The 15,063-nt window shown below is 31.8% G+C and overlaps 1 protein-coding gene and 1 long non-coding RNA gene across 3 annotated transcripts in view; one reads left to right on the top strand and one right to left on the bottom strand.

Annotated features, from left to right (window-relative positions):
- Positions 1-15,063, top strand: part of LOC127733112 (ras GTPase-activating-like protein IQGAP1) — a 231,346-nt gene that overhangs the window by 186,780 nt on the left and 29,503 nt on the right. The window contains exons 35-37 of the mRNA XM_052242397.1: positions 6,070-6,172; positions 8,215-8,353; positions 11,900-11,987. Coding sequence (XP_052098357.1) covers positions 6,070-6,172; positions 8,215-8,353; positions 11,900-11,987 — 330 coding nt within the window. The remainder of the gene's footprint in view (positions 1-6,069; positions 6,173-8,214; positions 8,354-11,899; positions 11,988-15,063) is intronic.
- Positions 1-15,063, bottom strand: part of LOC127733198 (uncharacterized) — a 116,357-nt gene that overhangs the window by 82,388 nt on the left and 18,906 nt on the right. Inside the window, exon 1 of one of the 2 annotated variants that reach the window (XR_007996894.1) lies at positions 9,840-9,975. The exons of the other annotated variant lie outside the window; for it this stretch is intronic. This is a non-coding gene — a long non-coding RNA (uncharacterized LOC127733198). Of the gene's footprint in view, positions 1-9,839; positions 9,976-15,063 lie in introns of those variants that run through there. 2 annotated transcript variants of the gene reach the window in all.

A 15,063-nucleotide genomic window follows, 5' to 3' on the forward strand; every position in this document is an offset into this window, starting at 1 on the left:
TGTTGGATCTTTCGGTTTTCGTAATTCTTCGAGTAATTTAGCTAAAATGATTAAGTAGACATATTCTGCTTCTTTATGATGACAATAGTATCTTCTGAGAATAGAGATTGATTAGGGGAAGGACATGAAATATTCAGGTTACGAGTAATAGGCGGTGTCCAAGAACGCAAATCGCGGTATGTCACAAATTTCAATGATTAGAAAACCGTGGATTTTTCTATTTATACAATGACTTTGTGTCAGGAAATTTGGACTGTGAATGATATCCAAACGCAAGAATCGTGGAACACATTGGTACAAAAAACATGAAATAAAGAAAATGACACAAGCACGAACCTTTGGGAGTTTATAACCGTATATAGAGAACAAAGAGTCAGCCAATGTTCAAAATGTATTACAGCAAAGCCCTTAGATTTACCCCAAAGCTGTCGTTTTTTGTTGACCAACAGCAAACACCCTCTGTCCTCAGCCCCTCAATAGAGTCATTAAACAATTTCTTCCTTTTGGTAAAAGTCATATTTTACATTGTAATTATATTTGCACCTTGCATAAGAATCTTAAAAGCATCAACACTAGTATTTTCAACACAGTTTGAGTTTTTATTTCACTCTGTACTCATAAGACTTGTATTGCACACGCTTCATTTTATTGGCACTACAAACCATAGCTTAGGAAGCAAAATAAATTTTGATGTAGGTAGTCTAAACGAGAGCATTTATTCACGTTTTTGCTATACACTGGAAATAGGTTTCGAAAGCGGCAATTACATGTAGAATAATGGTTGTCAATCGGAAATTATTATTAAAGAATTTGAAAATTGTGTAGAATTCCATATATATATGTAGGCCTCAGAGGTGTGATGGGGACGCTGAAGTGTGATGGTTATGCTGAAGTGTGATGGTCTGCCTTTTTGTCTTATAACATTAATGTAGTGTTTGAGATGGTGATCTGAGATGGGACTAATGATAGAGCTACTATTGGTGGCACGGTAGTATTTACATTCCGGAATTTAAGTTGCTCTTTTGTGTACCCTACTTAAGTCAGTGTATCTGAACAGTGTGATTATACAAAAAATACAGTATCTACTGAACATACTTTCCCAAACTGAGGGATGAATCAGGTGTAGAAAAAATATGAAATAATTTTACATACAGATGAAAATAAATGTTTGAGAATTTTTTTAAATTTTGTATTCACTGCATGATAAAAGACCTAAAAGAACTAGTGGCCTTAGGTTTATAAAGATAGCAAAAAAAGTAAACGGTCATGATACATATTCAGATTCATTTTTGAATATTATAATGAAAGTACTTCAGTTATCTGTGTATGTAGAATTTTTGGCAGTGTTAGAAAGTGGTGAAAATTCTAAAAAGGCTATCATTATCCCTATGGGCCAGGAAATACTACCATGCCACCTATAAAAGAATAGATCTCGTGTCCCAACAAAGCATTTTATATTTACTCCAGTTGCTGTATTAAAACAAAAATATGATGATCTATCTTATTCCTTGCTGTCATTCGCTGCAGCCGAATATGTTTTTTGCTAATTTTGTGTCATTCTGACTAAGCAAGTAGTATTAGAAATAATATCTTGCTTGTTTTTTAGTAATTGAAACTAATAGTGGATTTTAAGGACAACAATTAATAGTGGTCAATTTCTAAACGTTTGTATGATTATATTTAAAACAAAGGTAACAGGATTATAAAACTGGGATTATTTTTTTCCACAATTAAAGAAAAAAAACAACGTTTCAGTTAAGACTGGAAATATAATGACTATTTATCATGACAGGTTTTACTCTCGGTGGTTTACTTTAAAACCTGAAAAGCTGCTTCTAACAAACAAATCGACTTCTACAACTTCTTCTACACGAGAACACGAAAAACATTGAACATTTATTTATGTAATCCGTCGCACCTCAACATTACTGCCAACACATGTGAGTCCTCTGCGTAGGATATAAAACAAGATAGCGTCACAATGCCACCATCCCAATTCAGCGTGACCATCGCAGTTCAGAGTCCTACATATCTACATGCCATATTAAAGCTGATTATGAACCTTGCATATAAAGAACGCATTACAAAAGGATTTCAGAGGAAATAAAAATTAAAAGATAAAATCCTCCCACCTGCCCCGGTTTTTTTAAAAAATTTGGATGAAAATCTACTAATTAATTTTAGTTGGCCTAATAATACATTTTTATTAAAGGATATATTTCATTACATTACATTGTGTAGATAAAGTTGTTGACATTGATAGATAAGTTGCAGATCTATATTAGTTTGTGACAAATGAAAGAAAAAATATAGGGAACTATTAATTATATTTGATTATAATTTGAAAATAGATATAACATCATATCTAATTTTAGAGAACTATTTTTTAGTGGTTAAATCATATCTAATTTTATAGAACTATTTTTGCTGATTACATTAGTGGTTCATGGAAATAAGTTTGAGTTATTTCCCTTTGAACAGAAATGGTTTAATTAATAAGTATTTGATCAAAAATTGAATTCTTGGGGTTCTTTGATATGCTGATTCTAACAATGTACATAGATTTTAGATATTGGACCATAATAGGTAAATGTCCAATTTCAAATTTTTCAGTTCTTTGACCACATTCATTTTGTGTCACAAACCTGTGCTTATCAAATATTCAATCACAATCCAAATTCAGAGCTGTTTTAAGCTTAAATGTTGTGTCCATACTTGCTCAACTGTTCAGGGTTTTGACCTCTGCAGGAAAATCTGGTTTGCTGTCACTCTGACAGCCTCTTGTTGTGTTTTGGTCTGTTTTTCAAAAACCCATAGCAATAGGTCAGCTATATTTGGTGTATAAAAAAATTGTAAGGTGTATATGTCTGTCTTACAGGATTTATTTGACCTTAACCTCTTTCTACTATGCAATGTATATGTTAGCATTTTGTTTAATTTTTATGATGAGGGCCTCAGGGAAGATTAGTTATATAGCTAACTGTGTAACCCTCTTAAAATAAAGTGTTGTTGTTGTTGTTAAGCCTCATTAGTTACGAGATATAAAAAAAAAGCTAAAATATGATTTTTTTTGTTTAATCATTAATGAAAGTGAAATAGTGAAATAATAATTCGCTTTTAGCAGTCATTTGGTTCAATATTATCAAAATAAGCTTGAAAACATCACTGATGAATTATTCACTTGCAAGTGAATTATTCGATCTCATTGAATCCGTATTATTCATGTGACCTTCAAATTAACCCCTTAACTAGTGATGGGTTATGCATGAATTAGGCGTGTTCAGTTATGAAAAGGAAAAGAATGTCAACATTGAAAGTGAAACAAGGGTAAACCATTTGATTGACTGATTTGATCCACAAAAACTCATTCTTATACAAACGATGATTAACATATATTTTAACCTATAATATGAAATCAAACAGACCTAGAAAAACCCAACAGCACGAGTCCACTATCTATTTATATCTATATTTATGTTTATATCGGGTTACATGACGGTCAGCAGTAATTGGAGGTCACCTCGATGGTTAATTAGATGGCATCTAGACTGAAATACACAAGAAATGCTGAAACATATAATCAAGCCCATGCATAATAAATTGTTTATTTTAGATTTTTATGCCCCCGCCGTAGCGGAGGGGCATTAAGTTTAACCCTTGTCCGCCCGTATGTCCCAAAGTTGGTTTCTTTTCTCTAACTTAAGTTTGCCTCAACCAAATGTTATGAAATTTATACACAATGCTTATTACCACAAAACACAGATCAACTTTGAATTTTGGTGGCGTCACTTAAACTGTTGTAGAGGTATGCTCCTTAACAAATGGAAAAATTTGTTTCTTTATAATTTAGATATACGTTTTAGTATGTTATAAATCAAATATGAGAATTTGAGTCAAATTGGTGAACACGAATTTGACAGCTAATGCCCCTTTAAGTTTATGTGATTCTTTAAGTTAAAACTTTATCTTTAAAACTTCAACATAAAATCAATGGTCAGTAAAGCAGGTGAGACATTTTTGCATGTGTACTCTTGTTTATAATTAGGTCCTTTTCTTTTGATTTTAAGGTGCACAAGTCCTTCTGGCAGGTTTTATCTGACTTTGACCTAATTTTCATGGTTTATTGTTTGTTTAGTATTTGTGATAAAGTCCTTTTATCAGATGTAACAAGTTAAAGGTTAATGGTGTTCGGTATACATTCTGTCTGGCAGTGATCATTGGACCTTGATTCCTTTCAATTGTTTCAGCATATGCACTCTTGTTTAATTATTTTGTATATTAGACAAAATATTAGGTATGATTGCCAATGAGACAAATATCTACTAAAGATCAAATGATGTAGATTTAAATAACTATAGGTCACTTTACAATGAGCAAAACCCATTCCACAAGTATGTTTTTCTTTACGTTGCAGTATGGTCAATGAGACTTTAGTAGATGCCTTCTAGATGTCTTTTGGTTATATTTGTTGTTCAGTTGCTGTATTAATATGGGTATATTTACAATATTTATTGTATCATATAAAGATAATTAAAAAAAATTTGAATTTAATCTGCTTACCAAATTTGGCCACTATTGATAATATTAAAACAAATTCTAGAAACTGCCTCTGTTAGCATTATTTTAGAAATAATCTTATAGGAAATTGAATTGAAAACTCAGAAACTAGTTCATTTGCTGTTTTTTTTCTTTTTCTTTTTTTTACTTATTTTAAAGAAGGAGGTATGATAAGAGCCATTGTTTAGCCCATGAAATTGCGAAAAATAGTAAATTTATTCAAGCCTTTCAAAATTAAGTTAATTTGATTGATAAATGAACATGTTAATATACTTGGACCCTTTAGTGCAGAAAGTTGAAATTTTTACATATAGGACAAATGGCCATACATGCATACCTTTTGTCCATAAAAGAAATGTGCAATAGCTTTACCCAAAAAAGATATCTTACACACTTTTTACATCTTTGTAAATACAGTTTGTAGCAAAATATCATGTCTAAATATTAATGACAAGATCTGAAAATGAATAATTTTTGTTGAGTTTGCCATTTCTAATTTGTGGTCCTTGAATTTACTAATTTGTGAATGATAAATCAAGAAAAGTCAACCCAATAGATTCAAATTGTGATAAAATATTATGAACTAAAATTGCAAATTGAAATTAAAATTAATCAATTTTACATTTACCACTCCAGAATTATAGTTTTTGATTTTTTTTTAAATAATGGTATTTGTGGTTTATTGATGGCAAATGGGGAGACTCTATAAACCTTTTTTGAATGTTTTGGACAACAAAATTAAGTTAATTTCATATGACAGTGAACCAATGCCTGGTCAATCTTCAATACGATAGAATTCTGAAAGTGGATATCTCCGGTATGCAGGGTTGTTAAGTTAAGATCAATTTTAGTTGATTTTTTTTACATTGTTTTAAGAAAAATTCTAATTTGGTTGAGAAAAAGGTTTCAAAATCCATAAATATAAGACAGCCTTGTTTGTCTAGCTCTTTGATTATAATGATGAACGATGAATATGTATAAAATCATACAGTACAAACGACTTTGTTAAAAAGAATAAAAAATACTGTAAAGTATTCTAAATAAAGTTTATAAAGCAGATATCTTTCATTTAACATTAGCTCTAAAAGTAATTTCAAAAGTCAAAAGGATAATTGTAAGATTAAATCATTTTTATACCCCCAATCTATGAATGGGGGCTGTAGTGCAATACACTTACTTCCTTTCTACAGATACTTTGAATTTTTCAATATATTGAAAAAAAACAAATGTTTTCATCACACTTTTTTCTCAGAAATTACTAAACAAAACTTGGTACATTTGTATTTGGTCAACAGCTTGACAGTGATGAGTTGTCACCTGTGAGAGCTTTTCATATCTGTAGGACACCTTCTTTTTGTTTGCAGATAATTGTTTTTAAATAAACAAAAAACAATTTAAAGGAAGAAATAGCCCATTTGAAATAGTGCTTTTTAATATCTGATTGCAGAATCTAATCTTATATCTGTAAATTTTCTGATAAATTTATATATCTGGATTTTTTTTAATTAACAGCTACTACTACAACATCAAGACCAGATTGCTCCTGATTCCCAGGACCCCTTACATGAGTTATTGGAAGATTTAAGTGATGTTCCAACTGTAATAGAGTTATTAGGTACATACTTTCAACATAAGTAAACCAAGACAATGAAACATAAATACAAATATTGTTTGAAATTATGCAGACAGTGTTTCAGGTTTAAATGGTGTTGAGTGACTGATATTTTACTATATCATATATGTTTATCTTTGTTTAACTGTTTTTTGTTCATACCCTTAATAGAAAAACAAAGGATATGGGGTATCCATCCATGACCCAAAATCAGTACATGCACAGCTAAAATACACACAATAGGCAAAAACACAGTGCTTTTATTCTCTGCAAATTGTTTGCAAAATATTCGGATAGACTTTGTAAGATGTATCACCAGCAAATCGGGCCAAGTCAAAAAAGAACATACTGGAAAGTAGTACATATTTAAAACAAAATAGTTCCTACGCTTAGGTGTAAATGTAAAACTATGTAGAATATAATTTAGTTATTAAGCTATCAACTGAAAGGTGAAGGACTGGTGATCCTTGTAGAACACATATTGACTGATAATATTGAATGATGCAAAAACGTATCAATGAATTCTAAAATTGAGGGCATATATTTATTGCCTGTTTCTCAGATATGAAGTACCTGGTTTGGTGTATCCAAAGTTCCTGTAACCAGTAGGGTCTGATGTATAAATAATGGTATCTTGATCCCCCCCCACTAGAATGTTTGGAATTGAAAAACTAAACATGGATAGCAATAGAGAATAGTTGGTGTGCGTCTTATTAAAATTTTAGTACACAAACTGGCAAAAAATTGAGAGAATGATGTTGCACACATTAGAGAATTTGACTCAAGAATAAATACACCATAACTTGATAAAATACAGCAGAGCATACATATCAAGCACAAGGAAAATTTCTGCGGCCTCCACACAGCACGAGAAACAAACTCTGTTAATATAATAGAAAAACAAAGTATATGGGGTATCCATCCATGACACGAAATCAGTACATGCACAGCGAAAAACATAGTTTTATGCTTTAAGATAGTATGTTTGATAACGTCTCCTCACACATTGTGACATCTCTGATGATGTCTACCTATGTCTCAAAGCTGTGATGCGAGAATTACAGAGGGACTAAGCAGTGTGATATAGGCGAAGGGAAGAAGGATAAAATATCAGAAGTAACTTATTGTTTTTGACTGGGTTTGAAGAATTCCAAAACCGGCTTGCAGTATGATGATGTTGGTCGGGCGGGGAAAAGTGGATACATGATTACTCCTACAGTTTTAAACCCAGATCCCTGAAACTTCACAGGAAGATTGCACATATGTTGAAGTTGTGCACCTGCTATTATGGAATTGTTTGAGAAATTTTTCCCCATTTTTCTAGACTTGGGAACTTATTCATTATTCAGCAAAATTTAGTCACAAATATTGCAAGCCGGCAATTTGAGACTTTGACCTATTTTCTAGCTATGTCTTCTGATAAGGGCAAATTATCCTTGAAAATAGATGAATGTCCTTGAGAAATCCTGCAAAAGCCTGGAAAAGAGAGTGGGAAGGCAGCCTTCACTTGGCGTCCTTTGTCCATTGTTGTCATCCATCCCTCAATATTTTGTACAATCTACTCTGAAATCACTTGTAAATTAAAACCAAACTTGGTTACAATCATCCATTGTGGTGGACTTTAGATTTTCTACACTGATCAACCAAATGTAAAAAAATCATAATTAAGTATGCTAGACATTTCTCTTTTTAATTTAATTCCTAAATGTAAGGTTCTAAAAAAAAAATGTTATACTGAAATTAAGAAATCATAAAATTTCTTGAAAATAAGATACACAAGCTCATTAAAATAAATGTTTTCATGCATAGAAAAAATTTGCAGAAATGGAAAAAAAAAAAAATTTTAAGAATGTCAAGTAAAATATATAACGGAATATTTACACTCCAACATAATAAAATCTCACATATAAAAAATAACAGAATTTTGACGTCATATATTATAAATATATTTTATGTGAATGTCTGGTTTTGACTTTTGAACCCTTTTAAATTCATCTTTTTGTTGAAATAGAGCAGAATCCCCAAGTTATGTTTTAATTTTACAGGTGGAGAGATTCCTGAGGATGAAAACATACAAGAGATGTTGATAGCACAGCTAGGTAAAACTGAAATTTCACTCACTTTGACAAACAAATTTGAAGTTCCAGAAGATGATCAAGCTGATGTCAAACAATTGCTGATCAGGTATTTATATAGTAATTCACTGAAACAAATACTCATTATATGTGTGTAAATGACTTAATCGATACACATTATTGACATACTTACGAAGTAATCTAACAATTCAAGAAAATCAAATAGAAGTCAACGTATTGTCTTCAATGATAAATGTCGTCTCAGGACATCAAGTTATAAGAACTTTCATGCTCATAGTTGGTTAAATGGATTAAAACAATGCGACAAGATTCCCCACTTTGAACAAGCATATTAAAAATTGTGACAGGGTTAAAACTACTTAACATTCTGCCTATTGTCTCATACAAGGAAATAAAAAAGTATAAACATGTAAAATATTGCATGAACATTTGTAATATTTCCCAGTCAGCAGGCATGAGATGTTAGTGATTACCATAAACAGTTTTTAGCTCAACTTATTTGAGCTTTTGCCATTACTTATTTCCATCTTCCGTACACTCGTCATCTATATGCCATAAACTTTTCTTTAAAAGGTTGAAAAGCTGAGTGTTGACTGATAAGGAAAGAGTCAGAGAAGCCCAAAAAATAAACAGAATGGATGACATTCAACCATTATAATTCTTTTTCAATAAATTTTCACCACAATTTTATTTTTCTTGCCAGCGGAAAACCTGGCTTAAATAAACATTATCTTCATTTTCCCTAGCAAAGACTTTCAAATCCATGTAACAGATTTAATTATGTAAGTGATTTTTCTACAAATTTCAGATGCTTTTCTTATGGTATACCGTTGTCCGTCTGTCTGTCCGTCATCAACATGTCGGACATTAACTCAAAAACGCTTTAACCAATTTGCATAAAACTTTGGTGAATTGTTTATATCTATTAATGTAAGCTCCCTTTAGAATTTTATAAATTTTACATTTTACATTTCTGAGTTATGGGGTTTTATTCATTAAAAAAGGGGGGATTTTCCAGTTTTCGGACAATAACTCAAAAATGCTGTCAGCAATTCTCATGAAACTTTGGTAAATTGTTTATATCTATTGATGTAAGCTCCCTTTTGATTTTCATAAATTTCTAATATGACATTGAGAATTTATTGAACTTTATTTGTTTATAGTCTGAAAACAGATTTACTAAGTATTGCGCAACAGCACAGTGTATTACACAACAGCAAGAAATCTTTAATTGAATATAAATTCAATTCATATAACCAATTTCAAGTTCTTTGACTAGATTTATTCAGAAACCTATAATATGTCAAATATTTAATTACAATCCAAATTCAGACCTGTATCAAGCTTGAATATTGTGTCCATTTTTGCCCCAACTGTTCAGGGTTGGACCTTTGCAGGGCGTATCAAGCTGGGCTCAGCGAAGCAGTTTATTTTCCTTTTTTTTTCTTTAAAATTTTCCATTTTAAATTGGTTATTTCTGATTTATATATAAAAGCAAATAATAATGATATGGTTTGAATAGGTAAATTAAAAAATGTTAAGTTCTTAGACCACATTCATTCTGTGTCAGAAACCTATGCTGTGTCAAATATTTAATCACAATCCAAATTCAGTGCTGTATCAAGCTTGAATGTTGTGTCCATACTTGCCCCAAATGTTCAGGGTTGGACCTCTGCGGTCGTATCAAGCTGCGCCCAGCGGAGCATTTTATTCAAACCCGCATTAGAAAGTTACTATCTTTTTTTGAATTTTTATGCATACGCTAGTCATGTTGATCAAAAGTGAGGACAAATACCTACTGAAATGTACACTTTCTTTAAGCAATGAAACCAGTAGATGTTTAAGGTATAAATCAGATAGCAAGTTGGACTTATTTAAAGAAAATCTTTGATTTCAAATAAAGGCAGTTAGGAATCTATTGTTATTGTTTTAATGTAATGCAAAGTATTATAGCCCACTTTAAAAGTGGATGATGTATTTGCAATTACTTTGTCCACCTGTCCTGCTATTGGTCAGTCTGGCTGTTCCTTCATCCATCCTTTCTTCAAATAAATATTTGTGTCCCATTTTTCTCAGGAACCACTTAACATAACGACTTCATATTTAATCACCTGCTTAACAGCGATTATTTCTAATATATGAGCACTTTTCAGACTGTCAGACACCTACCTGTTTGCCGATACTTTAAATATTTCAATATGCTGAATGAACTTTGAAAAATTGGTAACACATTTCTACTACTGAAGAGAACACTTTCATATTTGATGATAAACTTTACAATGATGAATTATGAGTTTGGGTATGCTTAGCACAAAAATGCATGTGTTCTGGTTTCTTGCCTTATTGTAAGGGAATTAATGCAATCTGGTTTCAGTGTTAAATCATATACATCCATAAAAGAGTTTATGCTTCTTTGTTGTCGAGCCTGCGATTTTTGTCGCAGAAAGCTCGACATAGGGATAGTGATCCGGTGGCGGCGGCGTTAGCTAACTTCTTAAAAGCTTTATATTTTAGAAGGTGGAAGACCTGGATGCTTCATACTTTGTATATAGATGCCTTATGTTACGAAGTTTCCTTCTGTCACATGTCCATTGTCCTTGACCTCATTTTCATGGTTCAGTGACTACTTACAAAAAAAATTGTGTTTTTTTGTAATGTTAATTTCTCTCTTATTATGAGTAGTAGGATAACTATATTTGGTATGTGCATACCTATCAAGGTCCTCATGCCCGTCAGACAGTTTTCACTTGACCTCGACCTCATTTCATGGATCAGTGACCAAGGTTAAGTTTTGGTGGTCAAGTCCATATCTCATATACTATAAGCAATAGGTCTAGTATATTTGGTGTATGGAAGGATTGTAAGGTGTACATGTCCAACTGGCAGGTGTCATGTGACCTTGACCTCATTTTCATGGTTCAGTGGTTATAGTTAAGTTTTGAGTTTTGGTCCGTTTTTCTTATACTTTATGCAATAGGTCTACTATATTTGGTGTATGGAATGATTGTAAGGTGTACATGTCCAACTGGCAGGTGTCCTCTGACTTTGACCTCATTTTCATGGTTCAGTGGTCAAAGTTAAGTTTTTGAGTTTTGGTCTTTTTTCTTATACAATATGCAGTAAGTCAACTATTTTTGGTGTATGGAAATATTCTATGATGTACATGTCAGTCTCACAGGTTTTATTTGACCTTGACCTCATTTTCACGGTTCATCACAAAGTTTATGTGTTTCAGTCTGTTTTTCTTAAACTATAAGCAATAGGTCAGCTATATTTGTTGTATGGAAGGATTGTAAGCTGTTCATGTCTGCCTGGCATGGTTCATCTGACTTTGACCTCATTTTCACGATTCATTGGTCAATGTTTAGTTTTCTTGGTTAAGTCTGTTTCTTAAAAACTATAAGCAATAGGCCAACTATATTTAGTATATTGAATGATTGTAAGGTGTACATGTATTTCTCATTTGGTTTATATGACCTTGACTTCATTTTCTTGGATCATGTTAAGTTTTTGTAATAGTTGTAGTAAAGCTTTCATTTAGGACTATCAACATAATATCAATGGTTAGTAAAGAAGGCTAGACATTTCAGCGTGTGCACTCTTGTTTTACTTATTACAATAAAATCTACTTCAGGACAAAGAGAATGGTTGTTGATGTTATAGCCTGTCAACCAGCAGAAAATGTAAAGCAAATGTTAGAAAATCCTTCTACAGATGAACAGGTAATATTTTGTTATAAATATCCTGAAGCATATCACCAATCTGTCTTGCATATAAAATGTCTTGTATAACTATGTAACTTACAAATTAGGGCTAACGTAGTGCTTGTTCAGGGGTTGATAATTCCTAAAACCAGAGAAGCAAGACTCTGTCAGTTGAACTTTTATATCATGAAAAAAAATTCATATAAAGGATAGTCTTTGAAGCAATTTGCAAAAATTGGCCTCAAGAAAAGTTGGCAGTGTGAAAGATTTATTTTGCCTAATGTATTTGTCAGGTTTGAATACACATTCTGCCCATGAATATTCAAAGTCAATTCATGTAAAGGTATATTCTACGCATAGTCAAGCATCAGCAAGATACATGATGCATCCTTTTGATCTTGAATCTACTTTCCCTTTCAACATACCACCTTAGCAGTCAGTGACTTTAGAAGTTCTGGACAAAAAGTCTTTGAACAGATGGGTGAAGATAAAACCATATGTAGAAACTCATCAAAGATACCAATAAAGAAACAAAATAATGTGGCAAGTGGGCACACAGATTTCTAGGAAGTTGAACATTGGTATTCCCACTGGAATTTACAGGAGCATATGTTTTGTATCTACTACTGAAAATATTTCAGTATGTATGACAGAAATAAAACATTGACCAGGGTGGGGGAGGTGGAATCATGAAAAGTGATAGAGCTGACTTCCTCTGTGTAAACCACATCTTAAAAGATTAAAAGTTCTCTTCCAAACCCAGCAGAATTAATGTATAAAATCAGAAGCAACAGAAATGTTTAAATTTTAATTGGTTCGGAGTTCATACATTTAAAAAATGTAGGACTGAACTCTTCTGTCCTAGCTTGTCTAAATCATAAGATGAAAGTCTTAAGTGTTGACCTGACTGTTATTGATAACTTTGACATCAGCTTATGTAAAATCAACTTTTGGTAAGTTTGCAAAGCATGGAAGTTATCAGTGAATATAGTTGATCTTTTCATTGTTGTGTAAAAGCATAGAAGTTATCAGTGAATATAGTTGATCTTTTCATTGTTGTGTAAAAGTAAAGCCATGCTTGTTGAAATTTTTCATGTCGAATATTCTGGCAACTGATATTAAATAAGGAGATGACCTGCAACAATGAGCAAAATCCTTACCACAAAGTCAGCTATTAAGACCTGACAAAAAGTGAAACAATTCAAACAAAAGTATTGATCACCTGATTAATGACAAAACAATAAAAGAAAAACAAATATGACAGATAGCAACCAATGACAACCACTAAATCACAGGCTCCTGACTTGGGACAGGTACATATAGAATGTGACATTGTTAAACATGTTTGTGAGCACACAACCCGCCTCCAACCTGGGACACTGTTGTAGAGGTAACAGCACAACATAAGAAGGAAATGTAAAAGTTAAAATAGCTTGCCTCATCAGATCTGCAGAAAGCACACAAATAACAACTAACATGAGTGGAAAATAAACAGACAATGCCATGGCAAAAAAAGAAAAAGACCAAAAGACAAACAACAGTAAACAAAACACAACATAGAAAACTAAAGACTGAGCAACATGAACTCCACCAAAAACTGGGGGGTGATCTCAGGTGCTCAAGGTAATAAGTAAATCATACTTTCCAAGTCTAAAGTGTCAATCAGTACACATCCAATAGATTTAGTGCAAAGATACTATAAACAGTCTGAGAAAGCATGACCTTGTGCAATTTCAAAATATCCGTACATATTATCAACAAGATATAGGACCTCAGTTTTCATAAATGTATTGCAATAAATATTTAGTTTTGTTTTAATCTAAAAACATTATTCAAAGAGTTTTCTATGGTGTTACATTAAATTAGATTAATCAAATGATCAATGAGTTTTTACATGGATTGTATCTAAATGTAAAGGCTTTATAAACAACATTACCATAACATTAGGATGTGATATCCCATTTTTGATAAGAATTCTACAAAGGTACAGCCAAACTTCAAAATCAAATCTTTTTATATACGAAAGAATTTATTTTAAAGTTTTAAATAATTTATGGTAACGAAATCCCAGACGTAATATTTTACTACATCTACATATACATTCATTTAAATCTAAGAGACATCACTACAGACACAAGCATAGGGTACAAGTTGGGAAGGATGCACACTGTAAGAAGGGGCGAAAGGAAAATTACCATCCAAAAAGGAAAATTAACAGTAGGGAATAAAAAATCGTCTCTTGTCTTTTTATTTGCTTTTTCCCTGTAAAACTGAAAAATCCTAATCTAGAAAAGGACAATTATTGCTGTTAATGTAAGATTTATTTAAAGTATGTTCCATTGGGTAAATTCTGCAGTATAATTAGAAAAGTCTTGCTTGTTTAGAGCACAAATATCTTAAAGGTAACAGTAAGTGTTGTTGAATATCATAAATGTAACAGTAAGTGTTGTTAATAATAATATCATAAAGGTAACAGTAAGCGTTGTTAAATTTATCCATTAAATGGAATTTACACAGATCTTAACTGATTTTTGCCAATAACTGTGATTGATAACAAAACAGTATGACATGACTTAAACCCAAAAATATATTGTGAAACCCTTTTGTATATTTGAAAGATGTGTAAACAGCCACTAATAATGCAGGTAATTGTAGGTGAAGGTCATATTTGCTGGTGTTTATCATTTCTCTGTTTGGACATTGTGTTTAGGAACTATTTGATGAGTTCTAAGAGAAAACTTTTATATGCTTTTTCTTTTTTACTCAAATTGAATTTAACATAATTAAAGATTGTTCTCAACTTAAGAAATTAATTTTCTTTATCTTTATGAAAAAAACTTGATTCTTTGTTTGAGATCATTTCTGACCTAGATTTTTAAGTACTGCTATATTCAAGAATTTTCAATGTGTTTTCTGATTTTATTTTGTCATGCAACTGTAATGATGTGGTTATTTCTCATTAAATCAAGAGCAGAACTTGACTCAATCAATGAAAAGTTACCTTTGAAAAAAAATGTTAAGAGCAAATATAAAGTAAAAAGGCAAACATATTGAAGATAGAGATGATGGTTAGAAATATTTAGGGTGGACAAAA

This window comes from Mytilus californianus, unplaced genomic scaffold (genome assembly GCF_021869535.1).
Source record: "Mytilus californianus isolate M0D057914Y unplaced genomic scaffold, xbMytCali1.0.p SCAF_3, whole genome shotgun sequence".
NCBI classification, from domain to species: Eukaryota; Metazoa; Mollusca; class Bivalvia; order Mytilida; family Mytilidae; genus Mytilus; species Mytilus californianus.